The following is a 19,121-nucleotide window of genomic DNA, read 5'->3' on the forward strand; positions in this document are numbered from 1 at the left end:
AGCATAGTTTATTCAAAGAGGGATAAAAGGCAACACCAAACTGACAGAAGTAATGAATGGCTGTTTATGAAACTGATAACATAAAACACAGAGAGAGAGAGAGCTATTTTAAGTAACTTTTAAACTTTTAACCTTTTATCCACAAGAATGTATATATATTTGTATGTATACACACACACATATGCAAAAAAAGAACTTTCATCATAAAAAATAATCTGAACTGATAGATGAATAGATATAAGACAAAGCAAATATAGTAAAATATTAATTGCAGAGTCTAGGTTGCAGATATATCAGTCTTCACAGTATAATTCTTTCAACTTTTATGTACACTGTAAAGTTTTAATAATTCCTATAGGTCAGAAAAGAACTACAAGGACATCTTGAACTTGCTCAGATGGATTTATATCAGCAATCATGCTGGTATTATAATTATGAAACTGTTTTATATAATCATAGTATAAAACAAATATATATACAAATCAAATAAGGAAATATATTGCTGTTTCTTAGGAATTAAGATATTTAGTATAAGAAAAAGAGATACAAAGTAATTCAAAAAACTTATAAATATCAATATAAACTCATCAGTTTTTAAGTCTTTCCCATAGTTATACCATTTTCAAGGCCTAAAATTAGCAATCCCAATAAAAGTGAGCATACCTAATGCTCGTATCTTGGTTTAAAATCACCACTGACGCTTAAAGCAGATCAAGATTCATTAAAGAAATGGCAGACTCTAGGTCTAATGCACAGAAAATACAAGGCAAACCTGGGTCTCCTTTTGTGCCAGAAAGTAAGACAGTTTCTAATGACTAATAGAGAGACAAGTCAAAAGGACAAAGAAGCCAGTTTAAAGGACCTTCCATTGAACAAAATTGGGACAATTTAATCTATAAAAAAGATTAATGAATATAAATGAAAATAACACACTGGATTAAAAACCCCCACAAATCTATGGAGACAGAAAGAAGAGGAATGCCCTTCCTTACAAAAGAATATTAGCCAAAAGTTATAGGAAAACAGAGTATTATTAATAGATAATGCCTGTCTTATAAAGTCCTAATAATTTAGGCAAGGATCATAAATGGATATAATCATTAAATGAAAGCTTGTTGGATAACAGAATATTCTCCCAGCTACAATGTAACAGCCCAAAGATTACTTATGAATCATGAAGGGAAAGCTATTATAGTATCACAGAGGAGAAATGTGGCAACTGCTATTTAAACCAAGCGATCAAACTCAACATTATTTAAAGCAGTAAAAACCAGTATCATATTGTTACACATTGCAGAATATACAGTATCCAATCTCACTTAGAAAAATTATTGAAAAATACGTTTAATCAGAATCTGACTAAGATCCAACTTTCAGTTACAGCAAAAAATGAGAAACAGTTCAGTAATACCATAAACAATTAACTGATAGGAATTGGGGGATGCAACCCCAAAATACGCCAAAATGGCATACTATTTTGAATTAAAGTTACCTAAGAAATAGTTCATGCAAGAACACCCTAACCCTCCTTTGTTCCCCTGAAAGCAGGAAACAAGGCTCCTATGGGAAGATCTCCTCCCTGTGCTGGAGGATGGAGGCATCCTTATTGCCAGAGACACATAGTTTGGGGCAGAGAAGCTATATATGCAAACGTCATTACTTCTTCATTAATTTGCTACTCTAAGCTCAAATCTCTTTGTTTTCTCAAATCCTCACAAATAATTTACTCTTTGTCCAAAAAGGTATATAAAATAAACAACCTGCCTTGGTCAATTTTTGAATCTTTTAGTTATGTTCAGTTTAGTTCAGTCTCTCAGTCATGTCCGATTCTTGGCGACCCACGAACAGCAGCATGCCAGGCCTCCCTGTCCATCACCAACTCCCGGAGTCCACCCAAACCTATGTCCATCGAGTTGGTGATGCCATACAACCATCTCATCCTCTGCCGTCCCCTTCTCCTCCTGCCTTCAATCTTTCCCAGCATCAGGGTCTTTTCAAATGAGTCAGCTCTTCTCATTAGGTGCCAAAGTATTGGAGTTTCAGCTTCAACATCACGGCCTCCAATAAACACCCAGGACCGATCTCCTTTAGGATGGACAGGTTGGATCTCCTTGCAGTCCAAGGGACTCTCAAGAGTCTTCTCCAACACCACAGTTTAAAAGCATCAGTTCACTGGCACTCAGCTTTCTTTATAGTCCAACTGTCTCATCCATACATGACCACTGGAAAAACCATAGCCTTGACTAGAGATGTCTCTGCTTTTTAATATGCTGTCTAGGTTGGTCATAACTTTCCTTCCAAGGAGTAAGCGTCTTTTAATTTCATGGCTGCAATCACCATCTGCAGTGATTTTGGAGCCCCCCAAAATAAAGTCAGCCATTGTTTCCACTGTTTCCCCATCTATTTGCCATGAAGTGATGAGACAAGATGCCATGATCTTACTTTTCTGAATGCTGAGCTTTAAGCTAACTTTTTCACTCTCCTCTTTCACCTTCATCAAAAGGCTCTTTAGTTCTTCTTCACTTTCTGCCATAAGGGTGCTGTCATCTGCATATCTGAGGTTATTGATATTTCTCCCAACAATCTTGATTCCAGCTTGTGCTTCCTCCAGCCCAGCGTTTCTCATGATGTACTCTGCATATGAGTTAAGTAAGTAGGGTGACAATATACAGCCTTGATGTACTCCTTTTCCTATTTGGAACCAGTCTATTGTTCCATGTCCAGTTCTAACTGTTGCTTCCTGACCTGCATACAGGTTTCTCAAGAGGCAGGTCAGGTGGTCTGGTATGGGACCACCATATATACAAAATTAAATTTGTTTTTCTTTTACTAATCTGTCTTGTATTAGACCAGTCAAAAGAAATCAGAGGGGCAAATGGAAAAATTTTCCCTCCCCTGTACAGACAAATATAAAATGCAGAATACTTTTAGAGGATATTTTTTAAAGTCTAGAATCTTCAAAGCATCAATGACAAGTAGTTTTTAGAAAATGGTAAAATGATAAAAGAAACTAAAGAGACATAATCAAATGAATCTTGATTGAATTCTTGTTTGAGAAAAGCAATTATAAAGAATTTTCTTTTGACAACCAGGATAAACTGAATATTGACTGAATATTAGTTGATTATTATGGAATTCCTGTCAGTATTTTACATATGATAATCGTACTTTGGTTATGTAGGAAAATGTTCTTGTTTTTAGATGATACATGCTGAACTATTGAAATATACATCCCATGTTGTCTGCAACTTATTTTCAAATGCTTAAACACAGACAAAGAAAAATGTGTGTGTGTGCGTATGCATGCATGTGTTGTGTGAGCGAAAAATAAAAATATGCATGTGTGCACATGCAGGCATGCAAGTGTATATGAGTACAAAGATAAAGACGGAGAAAGAGCGAACGTATTTGGCAAACTTCCAGGTGGAGAATAAAGATGATGTCTATCATACTATTCTTATAAGTTTTTACATCTGAAATTTCACAATAAAAAATTGATTTTAAAAAAGTTAACAAAGTAGAGAATAAAAAAGGACAATCGAGAACATGGCAAGCATAGAGGCTAGCAAAAACATTAAGAACCTAAGAACAAGGAATAAAGTAACAAGAAGAATAAGAAGTAACTGCCATACAATTAACAATTATTCAATTATAAGCCCTATTTGTTCATCATACACATGGAAGGGAGAATGACACAAAACATTATGAAGCACAAGTTAAACTGTTCTTAAATAATTACACGGCACTATTAGGTGTTCTGGGGGATACAAAGGTGAAAGAGAAAAGAATCAACATCAGGTGAATTGCCTTCAAGCTCTAGGCATCATTTCTATTTCACCAGTAAGTATGAACCAGACATTGTCCCTGTCTCCGAAAGTTTATCATGTAATTGAAAATACATATTCCAAAGAGAATATATTACGTTACAGTGAGATATTCATGGCTCAAATGTTACTAGAACTAAGAGGAAGCAAATAATCATTTTTTGAATCCTTACTGTGAGCATAAGTAAGAAATTATCTTTTTCTGAACTCACTTATGAAGGAAACTTTGATGATGCAAGTAAGGTATGGCAGAACAAAAAAGGTCTATAAAATGGAAACAGAAGATAGGACACTTCAGTATAAACAAAAGCAGGGGCAGGAAAATTCAAAATCCATTTCGGGGATACAGACCAAGCATTTGGCTGAAATAAATTTGCAAAGTAGAAATTAACAAACTAATTTGTAAACTATTATGGAAGTAGTTTGAGATCAGACCACAAATGCAGTGTCTATCTAAAGAATTTTAGTAAATGGAAACCATTAACTGTCTTTAAGAAGTGAACCAATATAAGCAATTCTTTATGGCTATACGGGCTTCCCAGGTGGCACAGTGTTAAAGAATCCACCTGATAACGCAGGACACATAAGAGATACAGGTTTGATCCCTGGGTTGGGAAGATCCCCTGGAGTAGGAAATGGCAACCCACTCCAGTATTTGCCTGGAAAATTCCACAGACAGAGGAGTCAGGCATAAGGGTCAGAACAGTGCAATGAACTAGGCACAATTCACATTGCACGCGTATGTGTGTGTGTGCGTGCACATACAGGAAAAGGTGGTGAGTTTGACTCACCAATTAAACGACTAGCATATTGACAGACTGCTATAAACAAGCAATCCTATCCTCTAAACTAATGTCGTAAGCTGTCCACACTCTACCTCTCACCCCTACTACTACTGTCTACTCAACCTAGAAAGCTTTCTATATTTCACTTTTTTGGGGGGTGGGGGGCTGCACTGGGTCTTCATTGCTGTGCGCAGGCTTTCTCTAGTGTGGCAAGTGGGGGCTACACTTCATTGAGGTACATGGGCTTTTCATTCTGGCGACTTCTCTTGTTGCAGAGCACAGGCTCTAGGGCTCACAGACTTCAGGTATTGTGGGTTCCTGGGCTCTAGAGCACAGGCTCAGTAGCTGTGACACATGGGCTCAGTCGCTCTGAAGCATGTGGGATCTCCCCAAACCAGGGATTAAACCCATATCCCCTGCACAGGCAGGTCGATTCTTAACCAGGTAAATCCCTTCACTTTTTCCTGAGTCACTCTGACTCTACTATGAATTTTATACAAACCTAAACATTTTTTGCATATCTAGATGTAAAAAATGGATAATATACCAGAAGTTAAAGAGAACAAGGCTTCTGTTACATTATTAGAATATTATAGTAAGGCAACATTTAACCCATTATCAATATTCCCAGGTGGTTAAAAAAAGAGCTAATGATATGACTATATCACAGATTTATCAAGTAGGGTTCCTCAACTAAACCGGAAAATGACTACTATTTTCTCAGTTCTCCCAAGAACGGTACCAAACTAGCACTGTTCCCCATATACAGACGTTAAGCCATTGTATAGAATGCATGTCTTGGAGCATCAGGGCTTGTTTCTTGAAACCTCAGTTAACCAGACTGTAAAATGAAGCAAGACTATTTGTTTACTTATAAGACAATTCCTAATAAATTAAGAAATAACTGAAACTGTTTGCAGAATGCTTGTTTCTGTGTAGAGAGCACCTCGCGTGAATATCAAAAAAATCCAAAACTCATGTATTAGTTTTTATAAAACTCTCATCAAAAGTTACTTATTTGATCACTTCATCTGTCCTTAAATTTGTTGTTCAGTTGCTCAGTCGTATCCAACTCTTTGTTCTTAAATATTTTCCTTAAAAATTGATTATTTCATTATTTTGTCTCACCATCATTTTCAATAGTCTGCCAGATAACCTTCCCAAAAACCCATTTTATCATACCTCTTTCTTGTTGAAAATAAAATGATAAAAGATAAGCAAACAATGAACTAAACATAAAGCCTTCAAATAACTTACTAGAGTAGCTTGGGGTAGTACAGAGTACATGGCTTCTTTGGGGAGGGTGAAGTTTTCTCTGGCATTTAAGTCATTTGGGTTCACATCCCAAACAGAGAGACACTACTGGGTGCCCTTTGAAACAGTTGCTTAGTATTTCTAAGTCCCTATCCCAAATCTTCAATAAAGTAGTTTATACCTTTCTCAGCTTGTGATGTGGTATTTATAAACGCCCTGGCACAGAATATGCCAGCTAGAAAGACTATCAGGAAATAACAATTAAATTTCTATCATTGTAAACTTTCTTGACTCTTTGCTATCCACATCCTTTCCCACTTTGGCTTGATCTTCAGCTTCATCCAAACACATCTTTTCACTGCAATTGAATAATTCATGCTCATCTTTCATCCCAAACTTTTGAGATTTTCTTTCTTAGAATCCTGCTTTCCTCCTACTCAACAAACCAAACTCTATCTATCCAATTCTTCCATTAGACCTTCCTTAACTATACCATTTTATAGTGATTTAACTCTTCTTTGAAAAACTCTAGATGTAGTCCATTAATTTTTTGACATTTTATCATAAAATTTTAGAGAAGGTAGACTAGTGTTAGGCAGTAGGCTCATTAAAGTGCTATTTAAGTTCTGGCAGCAAAGTAAAACTGGAATACTTTTCTACCTTGAAGACCACCAAAACGAAGAAAGGTACAGACTGCTGAGTCTCTGAAGGTAAAGTATTTGACTGCTGAATATACAAATATACTCACACTTTGACAAATTCTGTTCTTTGAATTTGAATTCACTAGCACAATATTTAGTAAATGTTCTACAAGTAGTAGATATTTGATAAATACTGGAGTGATTAATCAAATGCCATAATTTACATAACTTTCTTGAAGGAACTAAAAAAAAAACTATCATGGGATTCTTTTTTATCTTTAGGCTCTTTTATGTAATAAGAAAGTGAGTACTGTAATTTTCAGGTACATTTGATCAGTGACCTCGGGTTATATGTGCACATAACAAAAAGAAGTTGTAAACAAAATAATTCATACAGAATATTCAGATTTTTAAAGAAATAATAATTAACAGATGCAATGTTTCTATATGAGTGATAAACAAATATAAATGTTGAAATATAAAAGAAATATACCATCAAAGCTATTTTTATCAAAGATAATAAGTAAAGAAACTGAAGGTTGTACACATTTTCAGGTGAGAGTTCCAGATATTTTTTCTTATCTTTGTTATATAAATCCAACAGGGATTAAGACAATTTAACATTTTTACAAATCAGCAACTTCAGGAAAGCTGTACTGTCAAATTAATAAAATGGCCAGTTCACAAATCATCGTAAATATTTAAGAACATAAATATGAAGGGCAGATGTGATTCCCAGAGAACATTCTATGTAATTGTGAGTGATGACAAATACTGAGTGTTTAGTCCCACATTGTATACTTAAACCAGCTTCCCAGGTGGCCCAGTGGTAAAGAAGATGTGAGAGCCACAGGTTGAATCCCTAGGTCGGGAAGATCCTGTGGAGCAGGAAATAGCAACCCACTCCAGTATTCTTGCCTGGAAAATCCCATGGACAGAGGAGCCTGGCAGGCTACAGTCCATAGGGTCCCAAAGAGTCGGACACAACTGAGCATGCCTATACTTAAAATCCAGTGCTTCTCAAACTTTCCCACTTAAACAATCCTCCTAAACAAAATATTGTTATAAATCCTCCTTGACAAAATATTGCTAGGAGAAGCAATATATACCCCCGTGAGTAGCATAATATAAAACTAAGCCACACTTCTAAATTTCTTACACTTTATCTTAAAAATTCATGCTACAAAAAGATATGCCATAGTTTTTCTTTGGCTTTGCCTGTCTTCTGACACATAATCATGTACTCTAAGTAATATATTTGGCCCATTTGGGAAGCACTGACTTATTATGGGTATCTGAAAAATATTTTCCTACATTATGATACTGGAATAACTTCATTTTATAATGCCAGGGATAAATAATAGTGAAAATTATTTGACATATTATGAATACTAATTATATAAAAGGTGTTTTTAGGTTTTTAATATATATCTTAATTTTCAAAATGTAAATATTATGTCAACTGTAGAAAAGAAATTTTTCTTTACTACAGAAATTAAACAGAGATTAAACAGCTATCCCAAGGGAATAAAGCTAATAAATACTAGCCACTTTGTACACAAGTGTTTATTATATGATTTCATCAATATTCTATTTTTACAGAAACTTTCTCTGATGTGTGACTTTACCTTACTTTTCAAGAATTTCATGGAGGAGTACTGTGAACATCCAAATCAATGGCCACTAATGTCTAAAAAGAAACTTTTAACTAGTGCTATAGCTTTAACAATGATTAACCATGGATAATGTAAAACCATTTATATGATAAAGGAAGCCAGTATCTAGTCACTGAGTCAATTCTAAGGTCCAAATAAAACCTGGCACTGTAAAAGGCAGCACAAATCGACAGAGAGAACAAGGACCAGGAGTTACTTAGCAAATCATAAGTAACCTCTCATTAGCTTCTGTCACTAGTTAAAATATGAGTTGAGTGACTTGCTTCACTAGAACTTACACTCACCATACAAAAGGAATGTGCGTGCTGATTTTTAAGTTCCCTCCCGTTGATATCTTTAATTCTATTCATAGCTTTAATTTTGTTGCCCACTCATTTCAACTTCTATACCTAAGTTTCCCTTTCTCTCAGATAGTACCTTTTTAACAGTTTAAGTAATTAGCTTTTAAAAATTTACATTTGTACACATTAATACTCTAGTATCAATCTTGATCCTTCTCAAAATATTTCCTCACTCCTTGCTTCTTAACCACTTCATTTTACAACCTTAAAGTAATGAAAACAATAAAACTGCCCAGTAAAAACTGCTGCCTTAATAGTACGTTTACTCTGAGCCCTACTGTCAAAACATTTATGATACTAGAGGCTACTTCAGTATATTTTTTAAAAGCTTTGGTGATTTGACATTTAGATTAAATTTAAGGTTGAATCACACAGTGTTTTTAATGTAAATATTTAAGTACATTAAAAACCAAAGGTAAACAATGCCACTAACCATTTTCCAGCTTGATTTGCAATCTGCTCTTCTAACTTCTGCAGCTCCAATGTGTAAGCCATTATTCGAGCATTGCACACCATGAGATTCTTAACTGCCTGCAAAATCTGGCCTTTTTGAGTGCTCAAAGAAAGGAGTTTCCATATTCCTTCTCGTATTCGAATTTCCAAATCCATTTTTTCTTGAATGCTGCAGTTCTTAGAAAAGAGAGAGGGGGAAAAAAGCATTTTAAAAGGCAGCAAAACACAGAATAATATTTCTTTATATTCCTAAAAAATGAAACGTACTATCTAGTATTATAATTTTATAACATATCAGGAAAGTAATAAAGTTTAATATGTGATAGTATAAAAATTGTTAAATACGCTCTGCAAAATCTTAATTTCTTGCTTTATTAGGGAGCCTTTATAATCTACTAGAAAAACAGAACAGAAACAAAAGTGAGAAATACTACATATTTTTACTGTAATTGTACAAGGTTGAATAGTGCCCCCCAAACATTCTCGTCCTCCCAGAACCTCAGAATGGGACCTTATCTGGACAGTTTTGCAGATATAATTAGTTAAGATGAGGTCATACTAGGTTCATTTTGGCCCTAAATCCAATAACTATTGGCCTCATAGCAAAGTCAGACGGAGAAACAGAGGAACACACAGAGAACTCGATGTGAAGATGCAGGTAAAGACTGCAGTAATGAGTCTACAAGCCAAGGAACACCAATATTGCCAGCAACCATCAGAAGCTGGAAAAGGCAATGACAGATTCTTCTCTAGTCCCTTCAGCAGGAACATAACCCTGCAGATACTTCTGGACTCCAGAACTACGACAGAAAAAATTTCTATTGTTTTAAGCCATTCAATTTTCGTACCTTGTTATGGCAACCTCAGGAAACTAACACAAAAATATAATAACCAAGGTGAAAAGTATAGCATATATATGTTTCATGTAAGTTGCACTGTGAAATGGCAAGATGTTAACTGATGATACTGAATTAACCAAGGAAAAACTTTCTAAAAGAACAGATGCTGAACAAAGGAACTAAGGTTTAGCAGCAGAGAGGTTAACAGGCTATTTGTTAGAGTAAGCAATGTAAATAAAATCTCAGAAGCAAGAGAATGAAAGCACCGTGCTAAGAAAATGTCAGGAGCTTTAGCTTCCTGGACCAGAGATTTAGAACATAGTTTTGTATACATTTATTTTAGTTTTAACAGTCACCATGAAACTACTAAATTATTTTAGTTCTGAAAGTCTTTCTTTCATTCTGTACAATGATCTTATAACATCCTGGCTCTAAAAGCAAGTTTCAGATATAACATCAAAATTCTATAAATTGATATGTACTCTTCTGATTTAATTCAGTGACTTTAAAAAAAATTATAAATCGCTAGATACTCTTTGTTATTTTGTTGTTTAGTTGCTAAGTTGTTACTTTTTACTATCCTACAAACATGTGTTAATGCTTCAGTATGTCTACTTCTAAAAACAGATCGCCCTGGTTTCTGTGGTTAAAAAAAAAGAATGCTATAATTTACCTTTTAAATGAAATAAAATCTGTATCAAAAATATGAATGAATCTAATAACAGAAGTTTCAGATACTGAAAAGACAATCTTTTTAAAAAGCAGAAAAGTTAGAGCAATAGTCTATGAAGATTCAGTTCAGTTCAGTCACTCAGTCATGTCCAACTCCTTGCGACCCCATGAATCGCAGCACGCACCAACTCCTGGAGTTTACCCAAACTCATGTCCATAGAGTCAGTGATGCCGTCCAGCCATCTCATCCTCTGTGGTCCCCCCTTCTCCTTCTGCCCCCAATCCCTCCCAGCATCAAGGTCTTTTCCAATGAGTCAACTCTTCACATGAGGTGGCCAAAGTATTGGAGTTTCAGCTTTAGCATCAGTCCTTCCAATGTTAACTGCTGATACTGAATTAACCAAGGAAAAACTTTCTAAAAGACTGATCTCCTTTAGAATGGACTGGTTGGATCTCCCTGCAGTCCAAGGGACTCTCAAGAGTCTTCTCCAACACCACAGTTCAACCCATCAATTCTTCAGCACTCAGCTTTCTTTATAGTCCAACTCTCACATCCATACATGACCACTGGAAAACCCATAGCCTTGACTAGACGGACCTTTGTTGGTAAAGTAGTATCTCTGCTTTTGAATATGCTGTCTAGGTTGCTCATAAGTTTCCTTCCAAGGAGTAAGCGTCTTTTAATTTCATGGCTGCAATCACCATCTGCAGTGATTTTGGAGCCCAAAAAAGTAAAGTCTGACACTGTTTCCACTGTTTCCCCATCTATTTGCCATGAAGTAATGGGACCAGATGCCATGATTTTAGTTTTCTAAATGTTGAGCTTTAAGCCAACTTTTTAACTCTCCTCTTTCACTTTCATCAAGAGGCTTTTTAGTTTCTCTTCACTTTCTGCCATGAGGGTGGTATCATCTGCATATCTGAGGTTATCGATATTTCTCCCGGCAATCTTGATTCCAGCTTGTGCTTCTTCCAGCCCAGCGTTTCTCATGATGTACTTTGCATATGAAGATTACTCGAAAAGAAAAACTGCAGATGATTTAACTTGACTATCCAAATCCAGCAAATGTACTATTCACATGCAGAAACAGACTTGTTTAATTATGTTCTGTAATTACATCATGTAATCACTGTATAAAAACCTTCTTTTGTAGCATAACTCAAAACTGATGTACTATATAAATGTAGTCATTTGCTACTTTTCCTTCTTTACACGTGACTGAATTTCAACAACTCCATCTCATCTTTTTATGACTTGTGAGTCCCAAAGTAAATTCCTTTTTAATGTAATTAGTAATTAATTATAAGAGTTATCTGTGTGACCCACATGTCTATAGAAATAAACTCTGGCAGGCAGGTTAGTATTGGAGAGCGCACTTACAGAGCAACTTGAAACTGGGATGAAAAACTACCCCACAACTCAAATATAAACAAGTACCATCTGGTGCCATTAAATTCAAGTTTGCTTTTTAAACAGTAGAATGAGGCAGCCAGTTGAACTAGCACAGTCATTCTTAAAGCTGCCTACACATTAGAATCACCTCAGGCAAAGAAAAACAAACAATTAGGATTTTTGGAAGTGGAACCTGCACATTTTTTGTTTTTTAAAATTCCTTTGGTGACTCAGTGCACAGTTCAGGTAGAGAACCAGCGCTGGACTGTTTGATATTCCCCAGCAATCTGGGAAATTGCAGAAACCTTAAGGAACCAGCAGGTGGCCACAAAAACACTAAGCAATTGGTTTCTAAGGTTTCTATCCTGTAAATGAAGATTGTCTCTCTTCATCAATTATTGATCAAGACTTCATAAAACTGGAGAGGCTTGGGATAGAGTGGAGAAAGGAAATGTACAGTCAGGGCTTAAAAAAATTTTACAGTATTTGTAGGATTAAAAGTTCATTAAAGAAATGAGATATAGCTGGCAGATATTAGAATTCTAATGTGAAGGACAACTCATTGGAAAAGACCCTAATGCCTGGAAAGATTGAAGGTGGGAGGAGAAAGGGACAACAGAGGATGAGATAGCTGGATGGCATCACCGACTCGATGGACACGAGTTTGACCAAGCTTCGGGAGTTGGGTGATGGACAGGGAAGTCTGGCATGCTGCAGTCCATGAGGTCTCAGAGTCGGACATGACTGAGCGACTGAACTGAACTGATCCTTTAGATCAGACTTCCCAGTGGCTCAGTGATAAACTGCCTGCCAATGCAGGAAACGCAAGTTCGACCCCCCGGGTCAGGAAGATCACCTGGAAAAAGAAATGGCAAACCATTTCAGTATTCTTGCCTGGAAAATCCCATGGACAGAGGAGCTTGGAGGACTACATACAGTCCATGGGGTCGCAAAGAGTCACAACTGAGTTACTGAGCACACACATCCTTTAGAGCGGGGGCGGGGGGGGACGCTAACTATAGTTAACCTAGTGCCTGTTTTTGTAAATAAAGTTGTACTGGCGCACAGTCACGCCCATTTCTATTGTCTATGGCTACTTTCAAACTGCAAAGGCAGAACTGAATAATTTCAAGAGAGACTACGTGGCCCACAAAGCTGAAAATATTTACCATGTGTCCCTTTACAGAAGTGGTTTGCTGATCCCTAACCCAGCCAAATTAACATACATAGTGAACTGTGACCTCACCTCCCTTACTCTACAGTGAGTGGATGTGGATCTTGGAGGGCTGATACAAGTGGGATAAATTAAGTGTATTTTTTTTTTTCTGGAGAATCCCAGGGACGAGGGAGCCTGGTGGGCTGCCGTCTATGGGGTCACACAGAGTTGGACACGACTGAAGTGACTTAGCATAGCATAGCATAGTTCATTTAAAATGTTGTGTTAGCTTCTGTTTTTAATGTATTCATGGAGAAACAAAAGGACCAGTTTTGTGTTCTTCATGCAAGTTCTCTTACTGTAGTATATACTATATGATCTCTGGGTCAAGAAGATCCCCTGGAGAAGGAAATGTCAACGCACTCCAGTATTCTGGCCTGGGAAATCCCATGGACAGGGGAGCCTGGTGGGCTATAGCCCATGGGATTACAAGAGTCGGACATGACTTAGCGACTAAACCACCACTACCAGACTAGAATGTACAGTACACATCTATGCTTTATATACAGAGAAAACATCTCTGGTCAAGGAAACTACTCTAACCAAGAAAAGCTTCATGGAGTCAAAGGACTTGGTTTTAGTTAAGAAGGGGTACAAAGCGCTCCAAGGCTAGGAGTGATGTCTAGTGCCAACCACAGTGAGAACAGTGATTGTGTAATGACATAAGCATTCGATGGTGATGCTTACTGACCTCAGAGAGGAAGAGTAGGCAACTAAAATCATATTGGCAGAGTCAAGACCGACTAGGACACATGACAAAAGCATGTCTCTAAATAAGGGCTTGCTATCGAGTCAAACAGAAGCCTTATCTCGTAGGTATTTACCGTTAGGTTGATAAGACTAACCGGCTACAGCAAGGCTAAGAAGGAAATTGATGACTTAAATGTGGAAACTTAGATAATGTAGGAAACAGAAATATACTAAATTTTAAGAGCTAGAATGGCACACAAAGGAAGAACAAAGAAAATGCCAGAGCGGTGGAATCAAGCACTGACTAAAAAAAAGAAAAAGAAAAACGAAGCTGGCAGCTGGTAAAAAAAAAACAAAACTGCATGAATCCAGATAGAACCTACACCCACCTAATGCATATAGTTAAACCATGTTAACCGAGAGACTACAATGAAAAAGACTCCAAAATGGCATATACAGATACATTGTTTCCAAAAGAAACTGTGTGTATTTTAAGAATTGTTTATGTACAGAGAAAAGTCTGGAAATTGTTAACAATGCTCATTCTGGGGAATGGAACTAGAGGAAGAGTTCATAAATTCATTTTTCTATGATTACTTTTCTGCAATGAGAAAGTATGCCTTGAATTTTAATTTTTATAAAGACTGCAAAAGCTTAAACATTTATAAGAAAAGGTAGGTGGCTGTTCCAAGTATTCGGATAAATGGGACAAAGGTAGTAACAAAACCAGTCATCTTTCAAGCATGGATGAGTGCTAGGTACTGTTAAGTGGAGTCGCTCAGTCGTGTCCAACTCTTTGCGACCCCATGGAGTGTAGCCTACCAGGCTCCTCCATCCGTCCATGGAATTTTCCAGGCAAGAGTACTGGAGTGGGTTGCCATTTCCTTCTCCAGGAGGATATTCCTGACCCAGGGATCGAACTGGGGTCTCCTGCATTGTAGGCAGACACTTTTACCATCTGAGCCACAAGGGAAGTCCATTAAGTACTTTAAAGAGGTTCTCAAATTCCAACAACTCTCTAGAATAAGCAATTTTCCCATTCCGCAACTGCAGAAACTGCAACTTAGAAAAGACAGCTAACTTATGCAAGGTTCCACAACAAGCAGAATTGGATTTTACCTTAATCAGACTTCAAAGACAATATTCTATGCTGTGAGTAGTGACAGATAACTCTAATGTTCAAGTAGAGAAGTTATACTAGTGAGTGATGATCTCAGAATCTTTGGGCCTATCTTATGGCAGGTTCATTAATATCAAAGGAAATATAAAAATTCAGTGTTAGTCAAGTATAAAATTTTTTTACTGACCCTCAATATTCCTGTTAGATTACAGCCTATTACTATTTGCAATTTTTCTCCATGATCCAAACAGAAGGAATTCCACAACTCAATTATCTTAATTTGTTGCTACCTATGAAATCATTAAGTATTGTACTTTCCTACATGTAAATAATCTCACCTTTATGTATATTTAAGTATTTCTTGTCATTCCACATAAAACTTCTTTAATGACCTTATTCTCATCTCTTTTGTACCATTCCAAAATACTGCTGCTACACACAACTCAATAAGTACGCCTGATCAGCCCCACCAACACCTATGTGATAAATGCAAGAGCCTCAAGATACCACCAATTCACTAGAAATCAAATTTTAAAAAATAATTAGTACGATCGAAGTGAAACAGAGCAGGACCCTTAAGGTCCCTGCCCCCCACGTCCTCAGCTTGCCTTTTTTGCCTGTGAAACATCTTTAGCTTAACAATAAGTTTAATCAGAGAAGTAAGAAAATACAGAAGCAAAGAAAAGCTTGAAAACAGGACAAAACAATAATATCAATAATTTAGTTAGTAAGGAAAGTCAATGCCATTTAGTTCCTTCTCAAGGGCTATAGATAATATTCTAAGCCATATCCCATGAGCTGTCTTATGGATACTGAAACCCCAACCAGGCAGAACAAGCTGTCAATACAAGACCAGACAGTAGCCATTACAGAAGCCGCCATAACTCCAAAAACTGGTCTCAAAGAAATGAGAACAAACCTACCCTGGAAGTGAAGCTTAACTATTTAAAACAATCAAGATGCCACTGGTCAGACTACCAATGACAATTTCAAGATGACTGTCAAAGCTGACTGTGCTATTTCTGCATGCAGCCCCCTCCCTCTGCCTATAAAAGCTTTTGGCCACTTGTCACTGGGGTGAAGTCAGCCTTTGGATACGAGTCTGCCCTCCCCCAGGGCTTCTCTGGTGGCTCAGAGGTAAAGAATCTGCCTTCCATTGCAGGAGACACAGGTTTGATCCCTGGGTCAGGAAGATCCCCTGAAGAAGGAAATACTAGAGTGGATACCGCTCTAGTATTCCTGCCTGAGAAATCCCATGGATGGAGGAGCCTGGTGGGCTACAGCCCATAGTGTCACAAAAGAGTGGAAGGACTGAGGGACTAAAGAACAACAACTGCCCTCCCCAACTCTTTGTTGGCCTCCAAAATGAAGTAAACTTTCCTTTCCACCAACCTTGCCTCTTTATTGGCTTTTAAGCAGTGAGCGACCCAGCTGGATACCAAATTTACAGTTTAAAAAAGGTACACAACGAGATAGAAAAAGAAACACTGCATCGAAATGTTAGAAACTTTTTAAATGCTGCCATAAAGCAGTATAAATTACCGATAAAGCTACTGCACTCTCTGCAGAAAGACTAAATGTCATGCTTTAGTTTTCACACCATTATGAACACTTCCTAATAATTTTGTATCTGCTGAGGATTCTAAGATTTCCAGAAAAGAAAATCGGTTTCTAAGCAAAGATAATAGGTTGGACCATACGAAATTGCTAATATTCTACCAATTCTGATCTACAAAACTGGGAATTTCATATGGTTTAACCTACTTCAGAAGTAGGTAAAACTGGAGATTAAATTGGAAGTGGATATCCCATTCAAAGGCAGAGTTTTCTTTCAAGCCCCATCTTTTAAGTATTCTTTAAAGGTTGAGAGTGGAAAGTATAATCTTTCAATAAATGCCAAGAAATAATAAAAGAATCCACTAGCAGACCAACTGTTTCTCAAGTTCAGATGTTCCAGTTTGCTTCTCCATCCCGCCCCACAGCATCTACAGTAACTATGCTTTACATCAAATCTAGTAACAAGCAAACTGTTCTCCACTGGCCTCGGGTGGGCTTCCGGAAAATCCTGGGGCTCCCAGTCCCCCGAGTCAGCCACACTTGCAAAAAGACAAGGTCCCAATCCTGGGAGGAGGGGTGAGGGGCAGGCGCGTCCAAAAGTCGCTTCCCGCTTCCAGGCCAGTTTCCTAAGAAACTGGGGGCGAGGGTGGGGAGGTGGGAATAGGGAGATCTCCAAGGTCCACTAGGGCCCCCAAAGTGCAGTCGCCTACTTTTTCCTTTTGTTTCTGACCTCGGCTGAATAGAGACGCGGACTGGGGCTTTTCGCATCCTCCAGACAGAACTACCTCTTGAGGACCTGAAGCCGGGCCCCTCCCTCACTCACCTGCTGGGCCGCAGGCCCCGCCGCGCGGAGTTCGTGTCCCCTCAGGAGGTGCCGCTCCATCTCCAGCGTCACAGCTAGGGCCGCCGGCACAACTCCGAAGCTAAGGTTTGAAAAGCCCGCCCCTGGCTGGAGCCGCGGAGGACGCCAACCGCCGCCACGTCTGTACCAAGTCCCAGCGCAGGGGAGGGGGCGAGGGGGCTGAGAGCCGCCGTGCGCGCACGCGCAGAGGGTACCCCGCGCAGCCCGTGTCTCGAGTTTGCCGAGACCCGAGTTCCCGGCGCCGGCTGGGAAGTAGGGAACAGCTGGCCCACTTAAGGGAGAGGTTGCGGTGTGGGCGGGCCTGGGACAGGAGTGGGCGGGGTCGTGGGGAAAGCAAAGCCCACTGAACGCACCTGACGGGAAGCCTGGTTTAGGCTGGTGGTCTTCGAGGCAAGCCTTTTGCGCGCGGACCCTTCGGCCTGCATCTCACCCAAGGCCCGCCAGAGCTCTCAGGGTCAGCTGACCCAGCGCTGCAGTCCTTGGACTCCCACAGACAACCTCAATTCCAGAAAACCAAGTGACACTACCCTCAGCGATCACTCTCTCAAACAACGCAGATTGTCACCCGAGGTCACTTAGAAACCACGGCCTTATTAATCAGGCTGGTGAGACGTCGTGACAGGCATTTCACAAGCCTTTTTCTTTTGTCCCCAATGTTTCTTTGTAATTCCAGATGCCCCTCCCCGCTGCTAAGTAGTCTGTTCTTTCTTGGAAAAAACCCTTTCATTACTCTTTCCCCACCAACATCCAAAGTGACAACAGAATGAGGTATTATTTCCCCAGACTCTGATTTCTTGCTGTCCCTAAAGACCAATATAAAGACCCTTTTAATTATATTGGGAGATTAATTATTGGGAATTAATTATAATGCCAAAATATGGAATCTTTAAAAGTCAAAATTGAAGTGCCAAAGATTTCAGGCCTTTGTAAGTTCTTTAAAACCCCACTGTCCTCTTGAAAAAGCAACAGAAGCTTCTTTGGCTTCTAACATGTTTTTTCTCCTAAGGGAAGAATCTATCAAAACAACCTTCCCACCCTCATCTCTTACAGGCCTAGGGCACTTTTCATTCCATAAGTAAAATGAAACATTCAACATTTTTTGTTTGCCTGAGACAGTCCTTGTTTGTGTCTGTTGTCCCAATCAATATTCCACGGATCTTGGCTTGGCCTAGTTAGAGTGGATATAAAATTATGTGGTCACATCCACAAGGCTTTTTTAAACCAGTTAGTCTGAAGATGATCTTGTGAAAATATAAAGGATGCCCTTTCTCTCATAAGGGTAATTTGCCTCTTTGAGGCCCCGGACCAGTGATTCTAGAAGCTGCCCATCTAGGAATGGCCCTCCCCTTACATTAGGAATGTATGAGTCATTAGGGATGATGACCTACATCCTTATACAAAACCATAAAATACATAGAGCTCAAAGCTACTGATACAGAGTTCAACTCATTTTTTCCAAATACAGATCTGCATTCCAGAGTCATTAGGTACCCTTCTCTGAGTGCACACCTCTCTCTTATACTTACCACTTTGTGGTATAATTATCCCCTACTCAAAGTGAGCCTCATGAGCCTAGTATAGTACCTGACCCAGAAATATTGGATGCTCATATCAGCCGTATATTATTTTTCATATATCACACACAGCTCTCGATCAAAATAATTAGAGAAACCATCACTTCATGGAAACAGGACCAAGCCAGCCAATTGTTTTTTGTTTTGGTTTGTCTTTTAAATAATTGCTTATTTACTGAACCTGGAGCACATTAGACATGCAACCAATTTTAAATTTGCATCTT

General features: G+C 38.3%; 1 protein-coding gene across 3 annotated transcripts in view; it reads right to left on the bottom strand.

The window, feature by feature from the left end:
* The window catches only part of RTKN2 (rhotekin 2), a 113,391-nt gene extending 95,495 nt beyond the window's left edge, over positions 1-17,896 (bottom strand). Inside the window, exons 1-3 of one of the 3 annotated variants that reach the window (XM_027530704.1) lie at positions 17,285-17,848; positions 12,528-12,734; positions 8,955-9,151 (exon numbers count right to left, since the gene is read on the bottom strand). In XM_027530704.1, coding sequence (XP_027386505.1) covers positions 8,955-9,151; positions 12,528-12,620 — 290 coding nt within the window. In that variant the 5' untranslated portion in view covers positions 12,621-12,734; positions 17,285-17,848. Of the gene's footprint in view, positions 1-8,954; positions 9,152-12,527; positions 12,735-17,284 lie in introns of all 3 variants that reach the window. The other 2 variants (XM_027530703.1, XM_027530705.1) reach the window with 2 other exon arrangements.
* Positions 17,897-19,121: the final 1,225 nt, after the last annotated feature.

This window comes from Bos indicus x Bos taurus, chromosome 28 (genome assembly GCF_003369695.1).
Source record: "Bos indicus x Bos taurus breed Angus x Brahman F1 hybrid chromosome 28, Bos_hybrid_MaternalHap_v2.0, whole genome shotgun sequence".
Lineage (NCBI taxonomy): Eukaryota > Metazoa > Chordata > Mammalia > Artiodactyla > Bovidae > Bos > Bos indicus x Bos taurus.